Here is a 23901-nt window from a genome sequence, read left to right as displayed (position 1 = left end):
TTCTAAAACCCTGCTAATTTCAGAGAGAATAAACCCAGAAAACACAAGCTCTCGATGAAAATGCCGGAAATCCCGCTTCACAGCGCTGTCAAGTACCCGCTGTACAATTATGTCGGCCCCACTTTCCACCGACTTAAGAAGTAAGCACAATGTCCGATTTAACCCTGTCCGCAAAGATGACGAGGTTCAGGTTGTGCAGTGATGATTACGAGAAGGGGAAAGGGTCATATTCTCAGGTTGATTAGATTTCTTTTGGAATTGGTATGTTTTTTGATTTGTCTGATTTGTGATGAAATTTGGTAATTTATCCTGTTTTATTGTAATGTTCTTAAATTGATAAATCAATTCATTTGAAATTGCATTAATATTGGAAAATGACATTTGGTGATACAGTTAAGTGTGTAAATTCTCCCATGCCATTTGGGTATTGTTGGAGTCTTGTAGATGTTGATTGAACTACATTTTAATTAGTGTAATTTCGTAGTACATGGGTTGTTGTAGCTGTGAGAATAGAGCATGGAAGAGTTGGTTAATGTTGGATTTTGTTATAGTTAAGGATGATGGTAATGCAATTGAAGGGGATTCAGATATATGTGAAGAAGTCGGGTAAATCAATTGATGGTGTTGGAATTATTGATGTATTTATTACACAATACATAATGTGAGTGCAATTGAGGATAAGTGATGTTTGTGAAGTTAGGTGTATTGAGTAGTAAAGAACTTGAAGGCCTGAGCTCGAAAAGTAAAGAGGGTTTTTCTCTTAGCCAGTGTAGGTTGTTGCCTTGTTGGTTTCAACTCAACTTTGATCAGTCCTGAATTTGGTCAAAGTCATACTGTCTGCATTTCTTCTTGGATAAATACACTTAATACAGGGAACATACTGGCTTTAGTTTGCTATATATTCTAATCTCGATCAACGATTTCGTTCATATATGCTGCCTAGTTGTCCTTAGCAGTAAGCAGCTTCTATAATTCTATTCGCTTCGTGTAAATGCATTCAGTCACTAGGATACCGGCGAAAGCTGGATGAGTAGTGCTAGACATTTATATCACTACGAGTAACTTGTATAGATTTGTTTGCCAGTCAGATTTAAGACTGACTATAGTGCTCCTTTATTTGTGCTGGAATCGATTAGTGTTGCACGTCTGAGATCTTCCTTAGTGTATTCTAAGAACTAAGGCTTGTTTAAGTAATCTTCCTTTGATTATTGTTCATATTGGAAGTTCTATAGGTCAAGTCATATAATTTTGTATGACTACCTTGTTGAAGTTGCAGTACCAGTACCGCCTAATCGCCAATATTATGCTTTACAACTTACAAGTACTGGCTTGTTTTTTAGTTGTCCAACTTCGGACTAGAAGGCCAACTAGATGGTTGTAACTTGTAAGTACTACGCTTTACAAGTTACAACTTACAACCATATCCTCAACCTTTATTTGTTAATGATTAATACGGGTACACTCTAATTTAAATAAGTAATTTTAAGGCACGTTCGTGATAAGCTAATACAAGATTTATTTAAGAAAAGGGATGTTGGAATCATAATTATTAACTTTTTTACAAGCACAGAAAGATAATCCACTTGTTTAGACTGCTGCCAAAAAAAAAAAAAAAAAAAACAAAAAAAAATGTATTATTATACGGTCAACATGGACTTAGATCTATATATATAGCATTGTAGCAGGCAGTAATGAGGCAACGCTTAAACAAAAAAACTATAATTACAATTAAACTCTAATCCCCTTTGTCTATTCAAATCTCAAAATTAAATGGATTTTAAGAAAGGAAGAATCATGTTCCTTGACAAAGATGAATCTCCTTGAGTCCTTGGAACTGGAAACAACCCAAGAAGAACAAGAATCCTAATAATTGGTTAAGCACCAACTGCCAGAGATTAGCCACAATAGATATGTCCAAATTGCGCCCGGGTTTCGGGGCTGGTGTCGGGTGTGGTGTTGGGGTTGGGTTTGGGTTGTTAGGTGGGTTTGAGTATTCTAATGGGCAGTGGAATCACCTTCGCCCGTTTTTTGGATTTGGGTTTGGTTGCGGTGTTGGGGCCGGGTTTGGGTGTGGGCAAGGGGTCGGTTATGGTAGATGTTTTTATGCGACAGTGCTTCGGGTGGTATTTGGGTTGAATGTTTGATTCACACTTCTCAATGTTTCCAATTTCCGCCTCTTTTTGTAAGGCTAACGTTGCACCATTGTGCAATGGTATTACCGTATTAGAACTCGTGGTACTAGTCCAAAAGAAAAATGAAATCAAATTTCGGGAAATTGTACTTATGCCTTTGTCAAATAAATCATTTAATGCTTTGTTGCAGTATACTCTATATGTTATACTACGTATGATTTTAATGTCAAACAATTGTCTCTTCTTTTTCTTTTGACGGATACTTCTTGCTACTAATTGTTGATTTGCTGACAACTTCTTAATTATTTGCAACGTGTTTGTATTGGAAGTTCTATACGTCAATTCATATAAGTTTGTATGATTGGTATGAATACACTGATGAAGTTGTAGGACTGCCAGTACTAAGTTTTACAAGTACTGGTGGCTTGATTTTTTTTTGGTCCAACTTCTGACTTGAAAGCCAACTAGAGGTTTAGAATCTTGTGAACGGTCCAAACCTAACTCTACCGTCTCCTCAATCTTCATTTGTTAAAAGATTAATGCAGGTATACTCTAGTTTAATGAATAACTTAAGGTCCAAAAGGCATGTCCATGTTAAGCTAATACAAGATTTATTTAATAAAAGGGAGGGTGGAATCATAATTTATTAATCATTAAACAATGTACTGTATTACTTTATGGTCAACATGGACTTTACTCACTACTCAGATCTATACATAGCACTATAGCATTACTAAGGCAACCCTTAAGCAAAAAACTCTAATTACAATTAACCTCTAATCCCCCTTTTATATTCAAATTCCAAATCACCATGAATTCCAAGAAAGGAAGAATTAACTTCCTTGACAAAGATGAATCTCCTTGGAACTGGAAACAACCCAAGAAGAACAAGAATCCTAAATTATGGTTAAGCACCAACTGTCAGAGATTTGACACAATGGATCTGTCCAAATTGGGCCCGGGATTTGGGGCCGGTGCCGGGTGTGGTGTTGGGCTTGGGTTTGGGTTGATAGATGGATTTGGTTATTCTAATGGGCAGTGGAACCACCTTCGCCCGGCTTTTGGAGTTGGGTTTGGTTGCGGTGTTGGGGCCGGGTTTGGGTATGGGCAAGGGGTCGGTTATGGTAGATCTTTTTATATGATGCTCATTCACACGTTGGGTCGAGTTTTTAATGTTTCTCCCTCTTATTTGTAAAGTTAATATTGCTTCATTGTGTTATGGTATTAGTCCCAAAAGAGAAATAAAAACAAAATTTTAAGAAATTTTACTTTAATTTTACTCCACGTGCTATACTTTGTATGATTTTATTTCAAACGATTCCTATTCTTCGTGCTCTCTTTTTTTTAGATGGATTCTTCGTGTTGCTAGAAGTTGATTTGTTGACAAGTCCTTAATTATTTGCATAAATGGTACTCCGTATATACTTAGTGGTAGGTTGGGCATGTTAATGATGTGTAGCGTTGGTGAGCTCATTGAAAAAGTATTAGAAAAGAAAAATACCTTTTGTTGAATAAAGTTATTAGAGATTTTGTTCAAGTGTTTATATTCATGAGTTAGACAGTAAATTTTTCAAACATTTGCACTACCAAAATCAAAAGGAATTGGAAATGAATAGAAAACCAAACAAATTGTTACTTGTATTATTATTAAAAGTGTACATGCCACACGGCACAACCGGTTGTTAGGATCCATTTAATCCTCAAACCCAAGTACATCCGACTTAATCGACTTCCAACTCGAACCATAACCGAACCCTTGCCCATACCCAAACCCAACCCCTACACCACACCCAAACCCGAACCCGAACGCAAGACGAAGATGATTCCAAAGTCCAGTATTAAACCCAACTCCACCTACCAACCCAAAACCCAGCCCAACACCACACCCAACACCAGCCCCAGCTCCCGGGCCCAAAACGTAGGTATCAGTTGCAGCGTTTTTCCGGCGATTCGTACCGAAAAGGTCGGGAGCAGAGAAACGTTTCTCGTCAAACTTCCATTTACTGAGTTTGTTGTTTTTGTTGGGTTGATGTTGTTTCCAATTCCAGAAAGAGTCAACGGGGTCAACCTTATGAAGAAAATCGATGCTGCTTCTATCTCTGTCGGAGAAAGCCATTGGTGTAGAACAGTGATTGTTGAGCGTAACTTTGTGATTTGAATGGATAAGGCCTTCGAAATTGAGAGTTTGATTTTTTGCTATTTTTAGATCTGCGAAATAATAGGAAACATCCACTTTTTATTACTCCAGTAATCTAGGTGTTCACAAAACTGGGTTTTGGGCCTTGTTTAGATTACTAGCGTTGGTTCACTTTAAACTTTAAAGGACTCGTCGGATATTTAGTACAAATGTGTAATTCTTAACCTTCCGTCTATTCACCTTATTTTCGCATAATTGAAATAAATAAAATTTAAGGAAATTAAAATTAATATGTTTTGATTTAAGTAAAGCATAAAGGGTTAATTAAGGGCCTTTTCTCTTCTTTCTTTCAAAAAAAAAAAAAAAAGGGGTCTTTTCTCTTCACTTTAATTTCAGTTCAATTCAGTTTAGCTCCAATAAGTTCATTTCAGTTCTCAATTTTTTTTCTCATAAATAATTCAGTTCAGTTTAGTTCAACTCCAATCAGTTCAGTTCATTTCAGCTCAATTCAGTAAATCAGAACAAGCCCTAAATTTAATTTACAACTAAATAAGTTTACAATTCTTTCATGTTTAGATAAGTGAAATTAGTTGGATGATATGCACTCTAAAAGTTTTTTTTTTGAAGAAGAAGATTAGGCAGGGATTATATTGCAAATCAAGATTAGACAGGGAAATTAAATAGATGAAATACACCCTAAAAATATGTTATTTGCACTTCGTATAAGTTTTGAGCTTAATTCTATGTGGTATTTTATAAATTATAGTTGTTGTTTGACCTTTTTTTTTTTTTTTGGTGAAAACCATAATTTATTTAATTGTATGATTGATCAACTTATTTTATTGTAAGTTATTGTATTAAAAAAAAATTGGAGTTGAAAATGTTATGTTTGGAAATATTTAAAGGACTTTTGATTAGTGCTCCAAAGTCCAAAGGTGGTCATTCATTGCTCCATCACTTAGCCGTTATTCATAACATGATTACTCCGTAATAGTTTAAATGTTTAATAGCTTATTTGGGCCAACATACACTACAAAGTTTCAAGTCCAGACTAATATTCAAAGCCCAAGCCCCAACCTTCTTGTATTGGCCCAACTTTCACTTTAGGAGTATTGGCCTAGCCTAGTCACTAGTCAGTGTAATGTGTAATCAACTAATCACCAATTCGTCAATCATCACCATCAAAGTGTTGTCCATTCCATATACATTTTCCCTTCCATCTTAAATTATGTGAATTACTTCGTGTGCAATAACCATCCATGTTATCACGTTATAAACTATGCATTAATCATATATAAGATTATGTTGTATTACGTATGCACTAATTGTTGTAAAGATTTTTTTGGTATTACGTGTTATAACAATACCACCACAACATCATCCATGTTATCATGTTACAGATTACGAGAATGATTTTTATCATTTTTAAGTTAAAATATTAGTATATTTTTTGCCGACCCTTCTCTGATATTGAATTTTTATACCCAATTCAGTGACTTCTCTAACTAGTTAATCGCTTCAATTGTTGTAACACCAGATTACCAGCAATGTTTAAGCAGTATATACAACATAGCTCATGCTAATTAAAGCTTCTTAAGAACATGATGACGTATTGGCGTATTGCTGGTCTCAAAGAAGTTTCACTAAGTCAATTTGATAATGCGAAATATTATGATTTAATTTAATTAATCTTCTTTTGATGATTGTGCTGACGTTATTTGGTCTGATGAAATTTTCAGCAAAAAGATGCTTTAACCAATTTTAACATGTTTACTTTAAGGTTGGAATCAAAGCTAGAGAACTTACTAGGAAGTGTAGCAATATGAATTCTATACCGCTTCTTTATTTAATTTAAATCATTCACTCTTAATTTGCACATTTTCTAAGTTGATTGTTGATAATTATAACTAGCATTTACTCAATTTAGTTTCCAGCTGAATGGTATGGTCATGTTCAATTGTCCACTCCTACCACTTAATGTAAGTTTCTTTCTCATATACAGAGTAATTGTTATAGTTGACTTTTACACAATTTATATACGAATACATCTACCAGAATTGAAGTAGTAAAATGATTTGACAGCTTATTATCTTCTGTTTCGCCAAATATATATCTAAAGGTGTCACTTAATATATTTCTTTAAAAATAAAAATTAAAAAAAAAAAAAAAAAAAAAACACTAAGATGGTCCCTAGCAAATTTTCGCAAATAAATGTGTCAGAGAAAGACATTTATATTCTAATACTCCTTAAGTAATTATCCTTTACATCTCCTACTTTTATGTCCTTTATCAACTAAGAAACTATGATATTTCTCGTAAATTATATTCTACCGAGCATTTATAAAGAATGGTACAATACCCTATGTCTAATCAAACAACCACTTGAAAAATATAAATAACAGATACTATAGCGTTTAATAGCTCAAACACAACTAACACATGCTATTGCTACAAGATAAATGTAATTATTGACCTAATTAGTCCTACTAAACGAGCTTCTTAATTCATAAAACTAAAATGTATATAACCACGTATACAGAAAAAGTTGACAAAATCATAATAATTTCAGCAGCATAAATATTTGTTAGGCACGCAAAATCCTAATTGAAACACGAGTTTTCAAACCGGCCTTTGTGGACTTTTTGAATAATAATATTGACCCAGTTAAAGCCAAGCTCCTTACATTCACATCTATTCAGCGGAGTTTGCGTCACTATATAAAACAACAGACAACCCATTTATATTTATTATTTAGTTTTATACCCACATAAATTAGCCGCTTATATAACACCTTACCTTATCTTTCTTATTTATACAACTTATATTCTTACACATTCTCCAAATACAAAAACAAAAAAAAAATGGAGAAAATATCTAGGCCTTTTAATGGGAGTAACTATTGGAAGAAAAATGGGTACAATCTCTTAGATGGAGCTAGTGAAACAAAGAGGAACATACAAGTAGTGAAGATCAAAGGCGGATCAAACGACTCTAATACGAGAAATTTTAGGAGGTTTTGGAGGATTAAAAAGACGCTAAAGTTTAAGAGTCTAAGGAAGACAATTACTCATACGCCGAAGAAACTATGGCATACGTTCAAAAATGGGTACGTAAATATGATGTTAAAAATAGCCGGCGGAGTAGGGCAGATTGATGGAAATGTTGAGTTTGAGAATAAGAGGATTTCACAAGCTAAACATGTTAAGATTAAGTATAAGAATCAAGATGATTTTGAAGCTAGGCTTGTTTTTGAGATTTACAAGTCGTTGAGTACTTCTAAAGGGTTGTCCGAAATTGCTTAGTAAGATAAGATACGTGTATAATTATTATTGTTGTTGTAGTTTTTATTTATTTATTTATTTTATTTTTTAATTTTTGCATTTAGGTTTGTCACTCGTGTAATTGCACTTGAGAGCCTTTGAGATGCGTTTTAAAATTTTGCACATGGTTAAATTAGAAACTAATAATCATGTCAATTCAAGAAAAATTGTAAATTTTCTTCATATCTTTATTAGAAATAATATTACGTGAAGAACTTGTGTTAATTGTGCATAAATTGTGAATTGTCTCATGTGAATGTTAATACTTTTGCAAGACAAGTTCAAGACGAAAACTTCAAATGAGTAGCTAGTAGAATTGGACTCGATCATGTTGCTCAGTTTGGTTTGTGACGTAGGAAGATTAGGGGCTCAATTCAACGAAGAAGCTCACCGTCGCAAAGTTTGATTTTAATTTTTAATGGTCATGATCTCTATTATTAGTCCCTCTTAAAGTCAAATTGCTTGATAAAATATATTTTCAGAAATGGAAATGGGTCAACGAGTCCAACTTACAGCTTTGTGAGTGATAGGTTTTTAAAGCCATTCGAATTCGTTTAAGACTCGAATGAAAATAGTGTTTAAACAATTTTTCGGATTTTAATTTTGCTTTATTTTCATATTCGGGCTTTGTTTAGACTATTTAAACATTTTAGTCGTCATTAATATTCAGTTTTGACATGCATTTTAATAATATTCATATGTCTTTACTTTTTTCTAGTGGATTTCGGAGTTTTTACAGATTTATCACTTTAATAATAAATGTGTTGGTTAGTATTAGGAATTTCGCTTGCTTTTCCTCCATTAATTCCGACTACGTCAGTTTGGGTCATATTTATTCTAGATGCTAAGCTTTTCAATTCTATTTCTGTTCTTATACTAGTGTGTCAATCAACTTATCATAATAAAACAATTTATATAAGTCGTATCATATTTGTAAATTAAATCGAGTAGCCTCAAGTCTAGAAGCATTTTTATGTTGTGTGGAGACTGGAGAAGATGCTCATCAACTTTCAAAATTAGACTGCGGATAACAACAGATATTATTACATTAAATTTGCTTGGAAAATTCAACTTCAACACCTCAGAAAGAAAGGTTGTTGGTGTGGAAATAAAAATTTCAGGTTTGTAATAAGTTCTATTATATCCTTTTTACTTATATAGTAAAGAAAAGATTTTTATCTCTCCACCAAAATTATTAAACAATTAGAGGTAATAATAAAATTGGAAAAAGTAAAGAAGATTAATCAGACTTTGGTGACGCTATTATCTATAATACTAATAGATTTTGAATAGTAACCATATATAGCTTAGGCTTGAATCTTCATATGACTATTGTTAGCTTTTAAATGACACTTCTCTTAACATGATGTATAACTATTATTGTAGCAATGATTTAATTTGTGAGCATTTACAAAAAAAAATTAATAAAATTAGAAGTCTAGCTCAATCAATCAATTTTAAACCAAACTAAGGAATACACCAAAATTTGGTTGAATTTCATGTATCAATTTTTTTTCATTGATGCCTATTGATGAGTCTTTGTGCGATAGTAAAGTCATAAGATAAGTCTCGGTTAACTCTCTATTAGGGAATCTCGTATGTCTTTTCTCCATGATACCTCCAACTTACGTATTATGTCAATTACACTGATTAGATTATTATGGTATTGTGTGTAAAAATTTTGTTGTTTACTTGTTGGGTTGACTGAATTAAATTGAAGTACTTACTAGATGATAATTTTTACCTCGAGGTTCTTGTGTGACACACCATAAACATTTACTGTTGTCAAAGTTCTAATTAAATTCTCTTTCAAGTCTCAAAAGAAAATTCTCGACCAAAATATCCGATTTAAAACATATATACGAAGTATAACCTATTAAGTACGTTTTTAGTTGAAATTGAACATTTTCTAAATAATTGTTTATTTCTCGTATTAATTATTTATTTACGTAATGGTTGAATGCATAATTTGGTTTGCTTTAAATTAGAGTAAAATCGCTAAAATATAAGACAAACCATTGCGTTGAGAGGTCAATTAACATCTAGATAAGCATTGAACAAATTGGTAAACGGAGTAACGACTAAAACAACAAATAAATACATATCACGATCGAACTGCACAAATTAGTTAGGACCACAGTAGAAAAAACATGGGCAAACTTAATGAAGTACTACAAAAATGAAACTATCATTCTATCAAACTATTGTATATTTGTTTTATTGTTTAATTAATTGATGAATCTTTGAAACAATAATATATACAACAATTTGTTTGTGAATAATAACAGTCCACGTTATCCTTGCATGCCTTTTTAATAGGGAAAATCTTTCCTCGTGGTGTCTTCATTTGTCACTTTAACAATCTAACCATGTTATTGCTCTAGTCAATTTTATGGAGTATAAATCAAATTAATTTTGTGAATCGTGAGGTGTCATAATTATTGTATAATGGAATACTCCGTCTTAATTAAATAAAATAGAGCGAGGATTGTGTACTAGGACATCAGATTATCAAATGAAAGAAGTGTGAAAATAATAAGGAACGATCCAAAATGCATAAATATAAGTGTGAAAAATTTAAAGAATGGAAGGAGATTCAGTTAAATTCAATAATAGTAACCTAAAATCATATATTAGACTTCTTATATTGAAATGGAAGTGATTCAAAGAATGATAAGAACTCGTACATACTTTTCTATAATGCTTATTCTTTGTCATAGAAGTTAGAAGTAGGGTTGTTTATCGGTTCGAAAGTTTAAATTTCAAAAACCGAAGACCGGACCAATTAAGCTAGGACCGAACCCAGACCAGACCGAACCCAGATCGGACCGAAAAAATCAATTCAAAATCTAGACCGGACCGCTTTGGACCGATTTTAGAATTTGATTTTAAAAATGCTAAATTTTTAATAATATTATGGAAAACTCGAAAAAAGTATAGGAAAAACTCTACTTTAGCGTCTTTTTTTTGTATGATAAGTACAAAAAAGCTCATATAATTAAAGTTTTCAAAGGTTATAAAGAATAATCTTAACCATTATCTAAGATTTTATGCATAAATTTAAGGAAAAAATGGTCCGATCCAAGACCAGTTTTTATGGGGTTTTGGACTAGACCGGAAAAAATTTCAGACCCAGATCGAGTCATTTTCTCGGTCCGGACCGATTTTTGAACACCCCTAGTTAGAATTATTATTATTTAAGTTGTCTATGAATGAAGTATCAAGTAGTCAAAAAAAAAAAAAAAAAAAAAGAGTATGTACGTACAAATTTAAAGTTATGATGTTTCTTTTTTAATTTATTGAAAATTTATCTAATAAATAAAACCCAAATTTGTTAGAAACTACGCCTAATAAAAAAAAAAGTTGTAACAAACCACCTAATAAAGGTAAAATGTTGTAAAAACAACTACCTAAGAAAAGGTAAAATATTGTAAAATATTACCTATGCCGGATTTCCACCATTGACCGACCTCATCAAAACACTCTCTAAACCACCACTTTCATTCCCAAAACTAATACAACTTGCTTGAAATCGCCTCTACCACACCTAAACCACCTTTCAACCCCAAAACCACCACCTCTAACCCCAAAAACCACCATCCCTAAGCACTCATCTACCCTTACCAACTCGTAATATCCTCCATTCACCTCGAAATAAAATAACCTTACCACCTTGAAAATAAACAACCCTTATCACCGTGGTTTTTAAGGTACGTGGATCAACGTCGTAAAATTAAGTCAACGGTGAAAATTTAGTCAAAGGTAATATCTTACAACATTTTACCTTTTGTTATATAGTTTCGTACATTTTTTTTTATTATATGAAATTTTTCACAAAATTTCGGTTTTATCGCTAATAGGGAGATAAGATTAAAAAGGTATCGAGGTAGTAACATTTTCATGGAGATCGAAAAGTGACGGTGGTTGGGATGCATAGAAGATTAGCTACCAAACTTGAGAGACATATTGCGAAATAGATCACTTGCATAGGGATGAAACAAAAAACATTGGACGTAAAACTTGTATTGTCTATTTCAGATACACAGTACACGAGCACCAAGAATAAGACAGCTTATGTTACGTTAGTTAGTTACAATTGTGAACAACAAGCAAACAATACTACTATGCCATGATTATTTTCTGTTAGCCTTTCCACCTTTTCTTTTCAAATATTATTTGTCAAAATTAGTTATAACTCAACCTAATAAATCAAACAACCAAATAATAGTAAATATAAAATAAATTATAAAAGTGTTCCAAATCTAACCAATAAACCTCATGATTGACCCAACGATTGAAGCCTTGAAGCCACCTCCACCCCCCTTTTTCTCCTTCTATGTTAAGCAACTTTAATTTTATGCATTTTTATTTCACACTATATATAATTTTTATGGTATGTTACTTTTACTAACATAAAATTTTAATACCATGGATTACAAGAATAGTAATGTTAACAATGATGATTATTATGGTTCTGATGACATTATATCAAACAATATCAAAAACTACTGTTTGTTTAGTAGTACCTCCACCTCCCCTCCTTCCACCCCCTCGGCCACGGCTGCTGATGGATCGACAGCAGCCGGGGCCAGCCTATACCGAGCACGCCTCATCCTCGAAAACCACCTCTATGATGAGCTCCTAAGCAGGTACCGGCTAGCGATCACCCGTCTCAAGGAGCTCAGTAGGGAAGCCACTACCCTACAAGAGGAGAATGAGTGGCTCAAGTTGACTAATGATGATCTGACCCGCCGCCTCAACCGTGCCTTGTCGATCTCGGGACAACCGTGTGTGGATCCTGCTTCAGGTGGTTGGAGTAATAATAACAATACTAGTAGTGGTGATGATAATCATCAAAATAACAATGTGTTTGGTGGTAGTACTAATAGTCCTACTAGTACTGTGATTGATGATTTGGATGAAGAGGATGAGAGGTTTACATTGCCAAAGAGTATATCAGTTAGATCACCGGGTTATTTCAAGCTTGCGAATTCGAATTCGCCTTCTCCGGTGAATCATCAGTCTCAATACCCATCTCAACATGCCAATGGAACAGTGAGTTTCATACTTAATCAAACTTAATTAAACTCGTCCCTAAAAATTACTTCCTTTTTTAAAAAAGATATATACATCAAATTAATTAAATTACTATTTTAGTTGACACGTATTTTAAAATTTGTTTGCGAAATGAATGCTGACCTAGTTATAATGAGATTATAATTAACGTGTATTATAATATATATTTATGTGGTTTTTTAATACGTGCAGATATGTATATTTTTGTGTGTAATTAGACGAAGACAAAAATATAACCCTAGGAAAAAATCAAACTAGTACTTAAAATATGTAAATAAGTACGTAATGATTATTTATTGTGACAGATATTGAGGGTGAAAAAAGAAGAGAAAGCAGTAGAGATGGATGTGTTCAACCAAGGCATGTACAAAACCGAGTTATGCAACAAATGGCAAGAAACAGGTACTTGCCCTTATGGACCTCAATGCCAATTTGCCCATGGGGTGGCAGAGCTCCGCCCTGTGATTCGGCACCCGCGATACAAGACTCAGGTCTGCCGTATGGTCCTCTCCGGCGTCTCCTGCCCCTACGGTCACCGCTGCCATTTCCGTCATTCACTTTCCTAAACTCATCACTTATTATTATGTATATTTGTGTTATATGTTTATACTCCATAATAAGTTCTGAAATCATCAAATAATCTTGTCTTTATTTTTTAAATTGAGTTATTAGAGGAAAAGTGTTAAAATGTAGTCATGGTTAATGTTATACTTATTGCTTGTCAATTGCCATAGCAATGAAGTGTATCTATGTATGTCAATAATCTTATACTCGTATATATATGGTCAAATAATATTTACATGATGATTGATGTTGATTTTTAAAAAAAATTAGTTGATGTTACACTTATTCTTTAATTTTTTTTATAGATAATTGATATGAGTGTATCGTATACGTCTAATTACACTAAACATGATATATTCCTGGTACTACTCTTTATATCTCTGAATAATAACTGCATCTTTATTGTAGATCACTTTTAACTTGTTATATTATCGTTAAAAAATCATCACGTAAATATTTTATGAACATTGATAACTTATTGAATACGAAGTGTTTTGCTAAGATTGCTAACTTAAGCAAGTGTATTGGGCAAATGGGCAATACTCCGTATTAAAGTGCTGGGTAAATTATTTAAAAAAAAAAAAAAAAAAAAAAAAAAAAGGGTGGGTGGGCCGGACGATATGTAGGCCAAATGTTGGGCTTTTGTTCATTCTTCCGATCCAGAGACTGAAAAAAGGCGTCCAAGCACTTGTTATAATTTCAACTAAGCCCAATAATTTCAAGTAAGCCCAAAAACAGTTGGAACAAGGTTTGGCAAAGGTGGTCTTTTCACTCTTTTGCTTGTTTGGACACTAAAGGTAAATGTTTAAGAAGAGTTTCTACAAATTCTAAGTCCAGTTTCTAACTTACTACTGTCAGTCTAAAAATTCAAGAATGGAAATTTGAATCTGTAACCTATCGTACACACTGCACAGTCAAGTAGGCCATCAATATTTGTTAGACGATGATTTGAATAATTGTTTGATATTCAACTTGTTTGAATACATTTGGGTAATTAACATTATGGTGAGTTGGAATAAAGGAATAGGAAATTTTCTTCTTTTGGCTTACTTAAAGGGGAGATAAAAGTTTGAATTTGGATAGACACCATTATCAGATTTCATTGAAAGGAGGTTGGCAAAGTTTGTTCATTGATATTCTTTTCCTAAAAGATATTTTGTAGATAACTTTCTCATTTTGGCAGAATTCTATGTTCGCCATAGAATAGATATGTGATAACTCATGGAATAGAATTTATACTTGTAGTTCTAGATGCTAAGCTAATTTGACTGGAAAGGCAGGTATGTCAAGATAATTAGTTGTTCCATTGGTTTACAGGTTGTCTTTGTTTGTTGTTTGCATAATTTTTAATAAATATATTTGAAATTTTATAACGGTATTAAGTAAGTGGTGCAAACATTTAAAAATTTGTCTTTATACATATAAACAAATTTAATTAATAAGATTCAACGTGATTATGTTTTTCTTACATAATCGACAAATTCTTATGAGTAAATGATTAATATCACAGCTTTAGTATATTCGAATTCAAAAATAGGAACACCTTATAAAAACGTAGGGGAACGCAATTTGCTAGTTGTTTTCTCATTGCTGTTAAATATTACTACAAAAAAAATAATAAAAAAAATTAAAAAAAAAAAGAAAAGAAAGTGAAATGAATAGAGTATCTTCAACTTAGAAGTACAGCAACGTTGTAAATAGATTAATTCCTTAACTATAACAATAATTATTATGCTCTAAATTGTCATACCATCACAAATAATTGACTATTGCACGTCATTAAGAATAATTTCACTCCTAGATATATGACATATCAAAACATATCATGAATTGACTCAGCTTGGAAAAAAGTTTATGTTCCACATTATTCTACACCCAACAAAAAGGAATTTTCATGTTACATCTATACATCACTTAGGAATTGCCAACTCTTGAAATGTAAACCATGCATGTTTATTTGCCCTTAAATTCAAGATTCATTCTTCATCAAGTGCCATACAATGAAGCAAAATATGCTTATGATAAAGAAATTAAAAGTGTGTTTTCTTTTCATTAAGATATCTTATTTACTTTAAATTATTATATGCTTTGGCATGAATTGAATAAAAATTAAAGTATGTATCCCTCCAATAATAATACTTGTATTATGAAAGTTGTAGAAAAATAAATAAGGATTTTTAACTAGAGATTCTTATCAACTAACTATGGCCTACGGTTGGTCTCTTCTTGACGGACTTGTAAGCACTTTGGTATTCCCCAGAAAGGAATAATACGCGCTCCACCAATTTTGGGATAGTCCAAATTTTTTGGGTCCCCTATTTCTTTACCCTACACACCCAGTGAACAGGGTTTGCTCCTTTTCCTTAATTTTTTTTAAATTAATATTTTTTTTTTTTTTTTAATTTTAGTATTATAAAATTAGGATTTACCACCAAATTTTATAATTTGATTTTTGTGAATGTAATTGGTTTTGGGACCTTAGCACATGTATCTGACTTTCTTAAAAGACAAGTTCAATATAATATTAAAAAAGATTTTCAATCTTACCACGTAACGTAAGTAGTGAACGGATGACATTTAAAGAGATAGTATAATTGTTGTAAAAATTTGAATTTTGCCATTTTCCATCAACATGTGTTCATATTTAGATGATTCTCATTCTTCTCCTTCCCCCTTTATCTCCTTCCTTGGTCACCGGTGACCTAATAGAAGGATTACGAATTTCTTTACTAAAACATATTTTGAGTTTCAATTTTTCTAAAAAAGAATTAGTAAAAGTTTTCTCATAATGACAACCACTTTGTATTCGTATAAAATCAAAGAATATCTCAAATTCTACAAGTACATAAAGATTAGTGTTGTCATGGATTCTATATTGATTGTCCCGAGAGAAATAATTTTGATACAATTTAGTGTGGGTAAATGGTACGGAGTACTTTGTAATATTATAAAAATTATATTGTATATATAATACAGAGGTATATTTATAAAAACAATTTTTTTTTTTTTGGTAGTCCAATGTAACACAATATTTGTACCATGGAAATATGGAAGAAGGATCTAACAATCTTGACTTTAATTTTTTATACTATATAACCATCTATTTACTTAGGGTCTGTTCACGTTTACTTAATTTCAGTTCAGTCCAATTCAACTTCAATTAGTTCAGTTCAGTTCAGCTCCTAATTTTCCTCTCTCATGAAATATTCATTTCAGCTCCAATGAGTTCAGTTCAATTCAGCTCCAATCAGTTCATTTCAGTTTAGTTCAGTTCAGCTCAGCTCCAATCAGTTTAGTTCAGTTCAATTCAGTAAATGTGAACAAAACCTTAATTAACTACTTAAAATGGTAAGATTGACATGTATTAGTTACGTTAAACCAAGTTAAGCTTGGTCTAGATAGTAGGTTCACCTTCCAACCTTAAGGTTAATGGTCCATTTCCCTACTAAAGGCGCATTGAGGGTGAGATCCCTTATTCTCCCCTCACTCTCAAGTGTCTAATCCATAAATCGGAAAAAAAAAAAATAATAACAAAAAAAAAAAAAAAACGTGAAGATTGAGGTCTGATTAAACAATTTAAACTATAGCCTCCATTGTCAATTTTGAAGGGGCTTCCATCGGATTTCACCAGTGGAAAGCCCCGATCTCTTTTTAGTTTTTTTTTGTTTTTTAGGTTACAATAATGTCTCCCTAAAAAAAAAAGGTTTATCTCCTTCGAAAGACAAGGTTTTTCGGACTCATTCGAAAGACAAGGTCTTTCGGACTCATTCGAAAGACAAGGTTTTATTTGTGTGTTTAATTTGGTCTCCGGTTTTGCGGGACTACGATTGATTATGGCTCGGATTTGGGTTACAGAATCAACACAAGAATTTACTTTCTCCCAAAATTGCAAAGCGACGACAGATCCACTCAAAAAGTTGTATGAGACAACAAATTAAGACTGTGCCGAATTGTTATATTCATGTATTTGGATTCTTATCCTTTCCCCGATAAATTCCTGTTTGATTTTGTTAAATTCGTTTTCATTATTGTTATTGTCAATTGTAGATGTCGTATGACTTTAATTAATGAAATTTAGGGCCTGTTCACATTTATAGAACTGAACTGATTGGAGCTGAATTGAACTGAACTGAGCTGAAATGAATATTTTATGAGAGAGAAATAAATTAGGAGCTAAACTGAACTGAACTGAACTGAACTGGACTGAAATGAAATTAAGTAAATGTGAAAAGGCCCTTAGTGTCCTTTGAGACTTTTTCAAAAATAAATAGATAAATAAATTTTTATAATTTTTCTTACCTTAAATAAAATGTTAAAATCAACAATAGTAAAATTAAGTGGTATCATAAAATTAGCTTTATTTAAGTATTCCATATTTTTAAGGATTTTTTGTGAAAAACTACCTTTTATATACAACTTTTTGTGAAAAACTACCTTTTAAAAAAAATGTTGTAAATGACTACCTCTTTTTTAAAAATGTTGTAAATGACTACCGCTTGCCGGAATCTGGCCTTTGACTCACTTTTCCGGCGTTGACCACCCCATGTGGCGGCCTTTTCTCGTTTTCGACCACCCTCACCCCCTCCTCCTCCTCCATTTTCTAGTTTTCGAGCACCCGTACCCCTTCGCCGTCACCTTTCCCTCCCTTGTCCAGTTTCCGACCACCCCTACACACTTCCGAGTTTCGACTGCCGCGCTTGTTGCCCCTCCGCCTCCCTTTTCCAATTTTCGGCCATCCCCCACCCCTTGCAGCGCTCCTTTCCCCTAGCCCTCCTTAACCCTTATTGCAGCCCTAGCCTCAAATAAATTATCGATTTCCGGGCACTCCCCTCCTTACCCCCACTTCCATTGAATCCGGCAGCCCTTTCCTTGCCAACCCCCTTCAATTTACTACTCATCATTCCCCCAAACACCTCGAAACCCTTCCCCTTTCCCTCAATTCTTGATTTCCGACCAACCCCTCAAATAAATTATTAATTTTTAGTCAAATTTCATCCCACCCACGCATCAAAAACCCTCAAAATCTTGCCCACCATCCTTCAATTCGACCCCCTCAAAAACCAGATCGCCTTCCTTTCCTTTCCTTTCCTCAATTGAGGAGTTATGATGTTGTTGTTTGAGAGTCGCGGAATTGGGGAGCGATTGAGGGTTTGTGTTGGATTTTCCGGGGTGGAGGCGGTTTCAAGTGGGGTTGGGTTGTTTTTAGGATGCGTGGGGGCGGTTGTAAGGGTGTTTTGAGGTGGGTTGAGGTGGTGTGGTGGTGGGGCGGTGGTCAAGATGGCAGCATTGCTGGTGGTGCATGCATAGAAAAGAAAAAGAAAAAAATAAAGGTCATGTGACCGGCACGTGGGTGGTCAACGCCGGAAAAGTGAGTCAACGGCCAGATTTCGGCAAGTGGTAGTCATTTACAACATTTTTTAAAAAAGAGGTAGTCATTTACAACATTTTTTTTAAAAGGTAGTTTTTCACAAAAAGTTGTATATAAAAAATAGTTTTTCACAAAAAATCCTATTTTTAAACAATAAAAATTATAAACTCCAATGACAAACAAGCCCTCATAGTCATTGAAATAAGATCGGACTATCAAGTCCCACTCTTAATTCTAATATTGCATGCACTACGAAAGGTCGAACGCTTAAACTTTCAATGATAAAATAAAATTAGGCAAGAAGGCAAAACAAATAGTAAAATGATAAGGAATAACTGCTCATAAGGTTGGAAAAGACATGCATGAAACATGCATACTCACCTTGACTGATTAACGTTGAATCATCACATCAAAATTTGGGATCAAATGCTCTTAAAAAATAATTAGGAAATAATTATATACTTTTTGACATTATATTACATTTCAAACTATAGTATAGTGTATTATTTGAATATAAATTTGATGATGGTATGGGGTGATGACAGGTGGAAGTTTGCATTATAGTTTCAATCACAATGACCGCCCATAAAATCTTGGTTTGCACCAACAAAATTAAAAGCAAAGACATAGGAAGACAAATGGGGCAGACGATAGAATGGAAAAGAGGTTAAGATAAGGCTCTTGTGAATAGGGTTTCTCCAACTTTCTCCATCTTCATCCCATGCTTTATCTTTCTATGTGCAACTTGCAACGAATTCTTGTGATGTCTAATTTTTCTTTATTTTTCGTCCTGCTTTTCCACATTTTTCAGCTTTTATTTTTCGTAAAAAAAAAAAAGTTTTTTTTTTATCAGATTAGACAAGACAAACAGATGCCAATTAATTTAACCGATGACTCTTGGTAGCTTCTTTAGTCTAGATTCAAATGCAATTTTTCAAGACAAAGTGCGGGGGACCCTCATATTAGACTCCTTATCGCAGAGGATACCCAACTTGAATGATAGGTAGTTTGCGAGAAGGGGACACGCATATGAATTAGGGATCATATATTCGTACCACTAAACGTACTAATGATTTTATTTAATTAACTAAATGTGGGGCTTAGTACATGTATGGTTTAGATCTAGATATACCATTGTAGATTGTTAGATAACTTGTTAAACAATTTGAACTCCAATCACACAATTCATACATAACTTCGTTTAATTTGATTGAGCAAGAAGTCATATGATGACAATCTCACACAAACTCACCTAAACATGTCAAATTTACCTAAAAGGTATAAAAGATTGCTCTTTGCAACAATAATTCGCCTTAATTAGGGCCTAATCTGATTTACTTAACTGAGCTGAACTGAACTGACTAGATATGAACTGAACTGAACTGAAGCTAAAGAGAACAGGCCTTTAGTTTCACAAAATGCTATTCTGGCGACGTATCAACAAGAGCTAGCTAGACTGCTAGAACAAAATGTCGTACAATAATAATGTCATTTTTCAAAGATATAGAGCTAAAACTCCAAAATTATCCAAATATGCTTCATATCAAATTGAAATTGAAATTAATCTATTGATTTGATTTAAGTTTGCATTGGGTCCAAGAAAATAAAAAGAAAGAGAATAATATATCATTAAAAATCTTCAAAAGAAAATGGTGACCATAGAGATGAAGTATTTGGATCCTATAGCTAAGCTATACTACAAGTAGTGAAGCAAGCTAAATTTTGGGTTTAAAATAGTGGCTATCTATGCATTCAGGTTTATTTAATGGGGACAATTATTTACAAGCCGCTATCAAAGATTAAGACGTATCCTAGCCTATTTGGCTTTTTTCCTTTTCATTTCCTACTAATATTGCCAATTCATAAAAAGCTTGCATAAAACACCAATATATACCCCCTATTTCAAAAGCATAAATTATTAGACCTTAGACTACCTTGGTTGCTTAATTATACATTATAAAAGGGAGACACATTACATTATGTTTGTCTGTACTTCTTTCATTTTACACTTATTATATAAAATTGTACACAAAATTATATCATATTTAATTTATAGACTACTGTATATATTTAAACCTCGTATAAGAGAAATTTGAATACATATTTAATTAAGTTGAAGGAAGTGAACATTTATTATTAGCTAGAGATAGCACATGCGGTAATTAATTTGACTCTAATTGAATGTTGACACACTATATATATACATCTAAGCATATATTCAAAGCTTATCCATATGTTTTATTTGGATTGTCTTTTTCTCAAATTCGTGTAGAATAATCTATTTCCATTGTATTATGTCATAGCAATGCCCGTTTATGTAAGCGAGTGCGTATCTATGTAATTTACATTTGGATTGTCATGATTTTATCATATACGTGTCGTTACAATGCCTGAATGCTTCTGTCTTCATAATCTAGATCTTCACTACCTTGCCGACCTGATTACCCTATGTAAATTAAACTCGACAACTTGTTGATTTCAATTATAAATTGTGCATTGTACGAAGACACAAACATATTAAACTTTACCTATATTCATGTGGAAAAACTTGAAATTCTATAATTTTGTAAGATATTGTAGGATTCTCTTTGTTATCTTTCCTGATATTGAGCATAGCATAGGTTCACTATTCCAACTCACGTTAGCAAAAAATTTGAAAAGAAAATATCACAAATTACATTTTACAAAAATAACATTGATGTTATTATATTAACCATTTGCAAATATATATTATATACCAAATTAAATAAATTAATTGACAGATAGAGCCTTTCATTTTGGGAAATATGAATCACTTGCATATTCTCCAAATATGACAACAAATAAATAATTTCCTTTAAAGGGAATATTATAAGGTATATATCTCACCTTTCTTTTTTTAATTAGTGCATTCACATTATTATACTTTATTTTTTTTATATATATATTATATGATCATTTAAAGTACAATAACCCTTCACCCCTATAAATAGGTTTTCTGTACTTGAACTCTCTTCCAACAATCCACAAACAACCAAATCTCAAAGGGAGAAATTGAAGCTAAGGTCATCTACACCAACCTTCAAGGCTTTTACCTAATTTATCGCGGTGTTTCGGAACATGTTTAAGAGGAGGCAGTGGTGAATGGAAGCTGACAGAAGATAGAGAGCACTAAGGATGATATGCAGATTAAATTTGCTGCATCTCAACTCCTTTGTGCTCTCTATCTTCTGTCACCACCCTTTAGCCCCTCTATCCTTGAATTTATTTTATTATTCTTCTTATTAATTATATTTTCCTTTTGTTTTGGTGAATTAAAACTCGTTGTTTTTCATTTTTTGGTTCATGTAGCTGACTCTATCCTTGGGATTAATTAGGTTTCGATACTGTTGTTGCAATTGTATATATGAGCATGTAGCTAGTATTGGCGAATGCGAGGCGCTGACAGAAGATAGAGAGCACAGATGGATGAAATGTTTGAAATTTGCATTTCATTACCTTTGTGCTCTCTATCTTCTGTCATCATCTTCCTCCCTTCTACAATTACTAATGTTTTTTAATTAATATGTTTAGTAATTAATTAGGGATTTTTTTTTTATTTTCATATGTTATGCTTAATAATTCATGTCCTTGTTAATTTATATTTACATGTTTATTTACAAATTAAATTTCAGATAGGAAAAGTTTGGAATTCTAAGGTAATGAAATGGTAAGTCTATTACTTTTGGATTAAAAGGCTTAAATTGAAATCTCAATTTGACTAATTTAATCATTTTCTTCAATTCATAAATTCAGTGTATATTTGATTATTCTATATTTAATAGAGAATTGGAGGAAAGCGCAAGAAGTTGGAATGGATGTTGATTGTTGAAGACCTCAGATTAAGAGGGTAAGTTTCATGAAATAAGAAATCACATTTCTCCGCGATTTGTAAAGGAGTTGTTCCAACTTAATCAATGATATGTCTTGATCGAGTTCCATATATACTTAATTTATGCTTATCCACTACCAAATTTTCTCTTCCATGTTTTTAGTTATTTCTATTACTTAATTAATTAAACTAATTAGTGTGACGTAATTGGTTCCTGATGAAATAATAATGATAGTCTGATTCAGTAATAACGTTTTAAAAACCTAATTTAGTCCATATACTATGCATGCATGATGTATGTAATCTTGGAATCTGTCTGCCAATTTCTGATTTATTATGACTTGCTTCTATTAATTGGTTGAAGCTTAGAAAAAATAAATTTGATGACAATGTTTTAACCCGTCATATTGCTAAGGTAGTTCGGTTTAATGTTATATAATTGGGCGACAGATCTCCCCATATGTATTCAGTATTTATGAACACTTTGTCCTTTGATTTACGAACTAAGCTAGCTCATCTTTAGTAAGTTCACTAATTGCATTTAGTATTTGTACTCATCCTATGTACTATCTTGCATTAAACATTGATTAAATTATTTTTTAATTGGTATAAAATATATTATCCATGATCCATTCTTTATTGTGTTTGTAAATCAGGAACCAAATTGTCTATAAATCTCGAGCACCGGGAGATGATCAATAAGACGAACAACATTTAATTGAAGCACGAGCTACTTCTTTATTACTGTATTTTTAATTATTTAGTCAACACTTTGCTAACAGAAAATTAGAGAAATTTTTAGATTTTTAAGGTAGTTTATATAATTAAGGGCGGTGATTGTCAGTTTAAGATATGTAATTATGTGTTTTAATTATTAAATTATGCCAGCAAATAGTTACTTTGTACTTTATATAAAGTTTTAATTATACGATTTTGTACTTAATTAGTTATATTGTTTTAAATTGATAGAAGACTTTTTAATAGAGTACAAGTTTTCACATGGAAATGGCAGACCATGATGTAATTTGTCCGCTAATCATGTGATAATGAGACCTTACTATATTAAGTTACCTTAGTCACTTTCCATATGTGGTAAAAAATGTACACTTTCCACAATTGGAAAATACTATATTACAGTACTTAAAAGGTACATGTATAATAACAAAGTTTTAAGTACGTACAATAATTCATCACTAACCAAGTAGAATATCTTCCTTCAAAAAAAAAAAAAAATAAAAAAAAATCAAGTAGAATATCTAATTTTTATATAAAAAAATTTATAGGAAAGGAAAAAGACCCTATCATATCTCAACCCTTATGGTATTAAGTATTAACTATTATTGAATCCTCAGCCCCCCAAATAAATAGTTTTTTTTTTTTTTTTTTTTTTTTTTTTTTTTGACAAGCAAATAAATAGCTACAATCGACTATTAATCTATTATATACTAGGAAAA

At 32.4% G+C, this 23901-nt stretch overlaps 2 protein-coding genes and 1 long non-coding RNA gene across 3 annotated transcripts; all 3 read left to right on the top strand.

Annotated features, from left to right (window-relative positions):
* The first annotated feature begins 7130 nt into the window (after window positions 1-7130).
* LOC145555474 (uncharacterized) lies at window positions 7131-7571 on the top strand. The gene has a single exon (XM_081617211.1). The coding sequence runs from the start codon at window positions 7131-7133 to the stop codon at window positions 7569-7571; it is 441 nt and encodes a 146-aa protein (XP_081473337.1).
* A 4442-nt stretch (window positions 7572-12013) lies between these two features.
* Window positions 12014-13460, top strand: LOC145556553 (zinc finger CCCH domain-containing protein 14-like). Its single transcript, XM_081618209.1, has 2 exons — window positions 12014-12644; window positions 12971-13460. Exons 1-2 carry the CDS (start codon window positions 12018-12020, stop codon window positions 13229-13231), a joined length of 888 nt encoding a protein of 295 aa, XP_081474335.1. The 5' UTR covers window positions 12014-12017; the 3' UTR covers window positions 13232-13460.
* Window positions 13461-21315: 7855 nt separating this feature from the next.
* Window positions 21316-23430, top strand: LOC145556552 (uncharacterized). Its single transcript, XR_014091896.1, has 4 exons — window positions 21316-21452; window positions 21570-22285; window positions 22401-22465; window positions 23104-23430. It is a non-coding gene; the product is annotated as an uncharacterized LOC145556552 (long non-coding RNA).
* Window positions 23431-23901: the final 471 nt, after the last annotated feature.

The sequence above is a fragment of the Chenopodium album genome, chromosome 8 (assembly GCF_948465745.1).
Source record: "Chenopodium album chromosome 8, dcCheAlbu1.1, whole genome shotgun sequence".
Taxonomy (NCBI): Eukaryota; Viridiplantae; Streptophyta; class Magnoliopsida; order Caryophyllales; family Amaranthaceae; genus Chenopodium; species Chenopodium album.
Note: the sequence above shows the minus strand (reverse complement) of the source record. Positions and strands in the feature narration are given on the sequence as shown.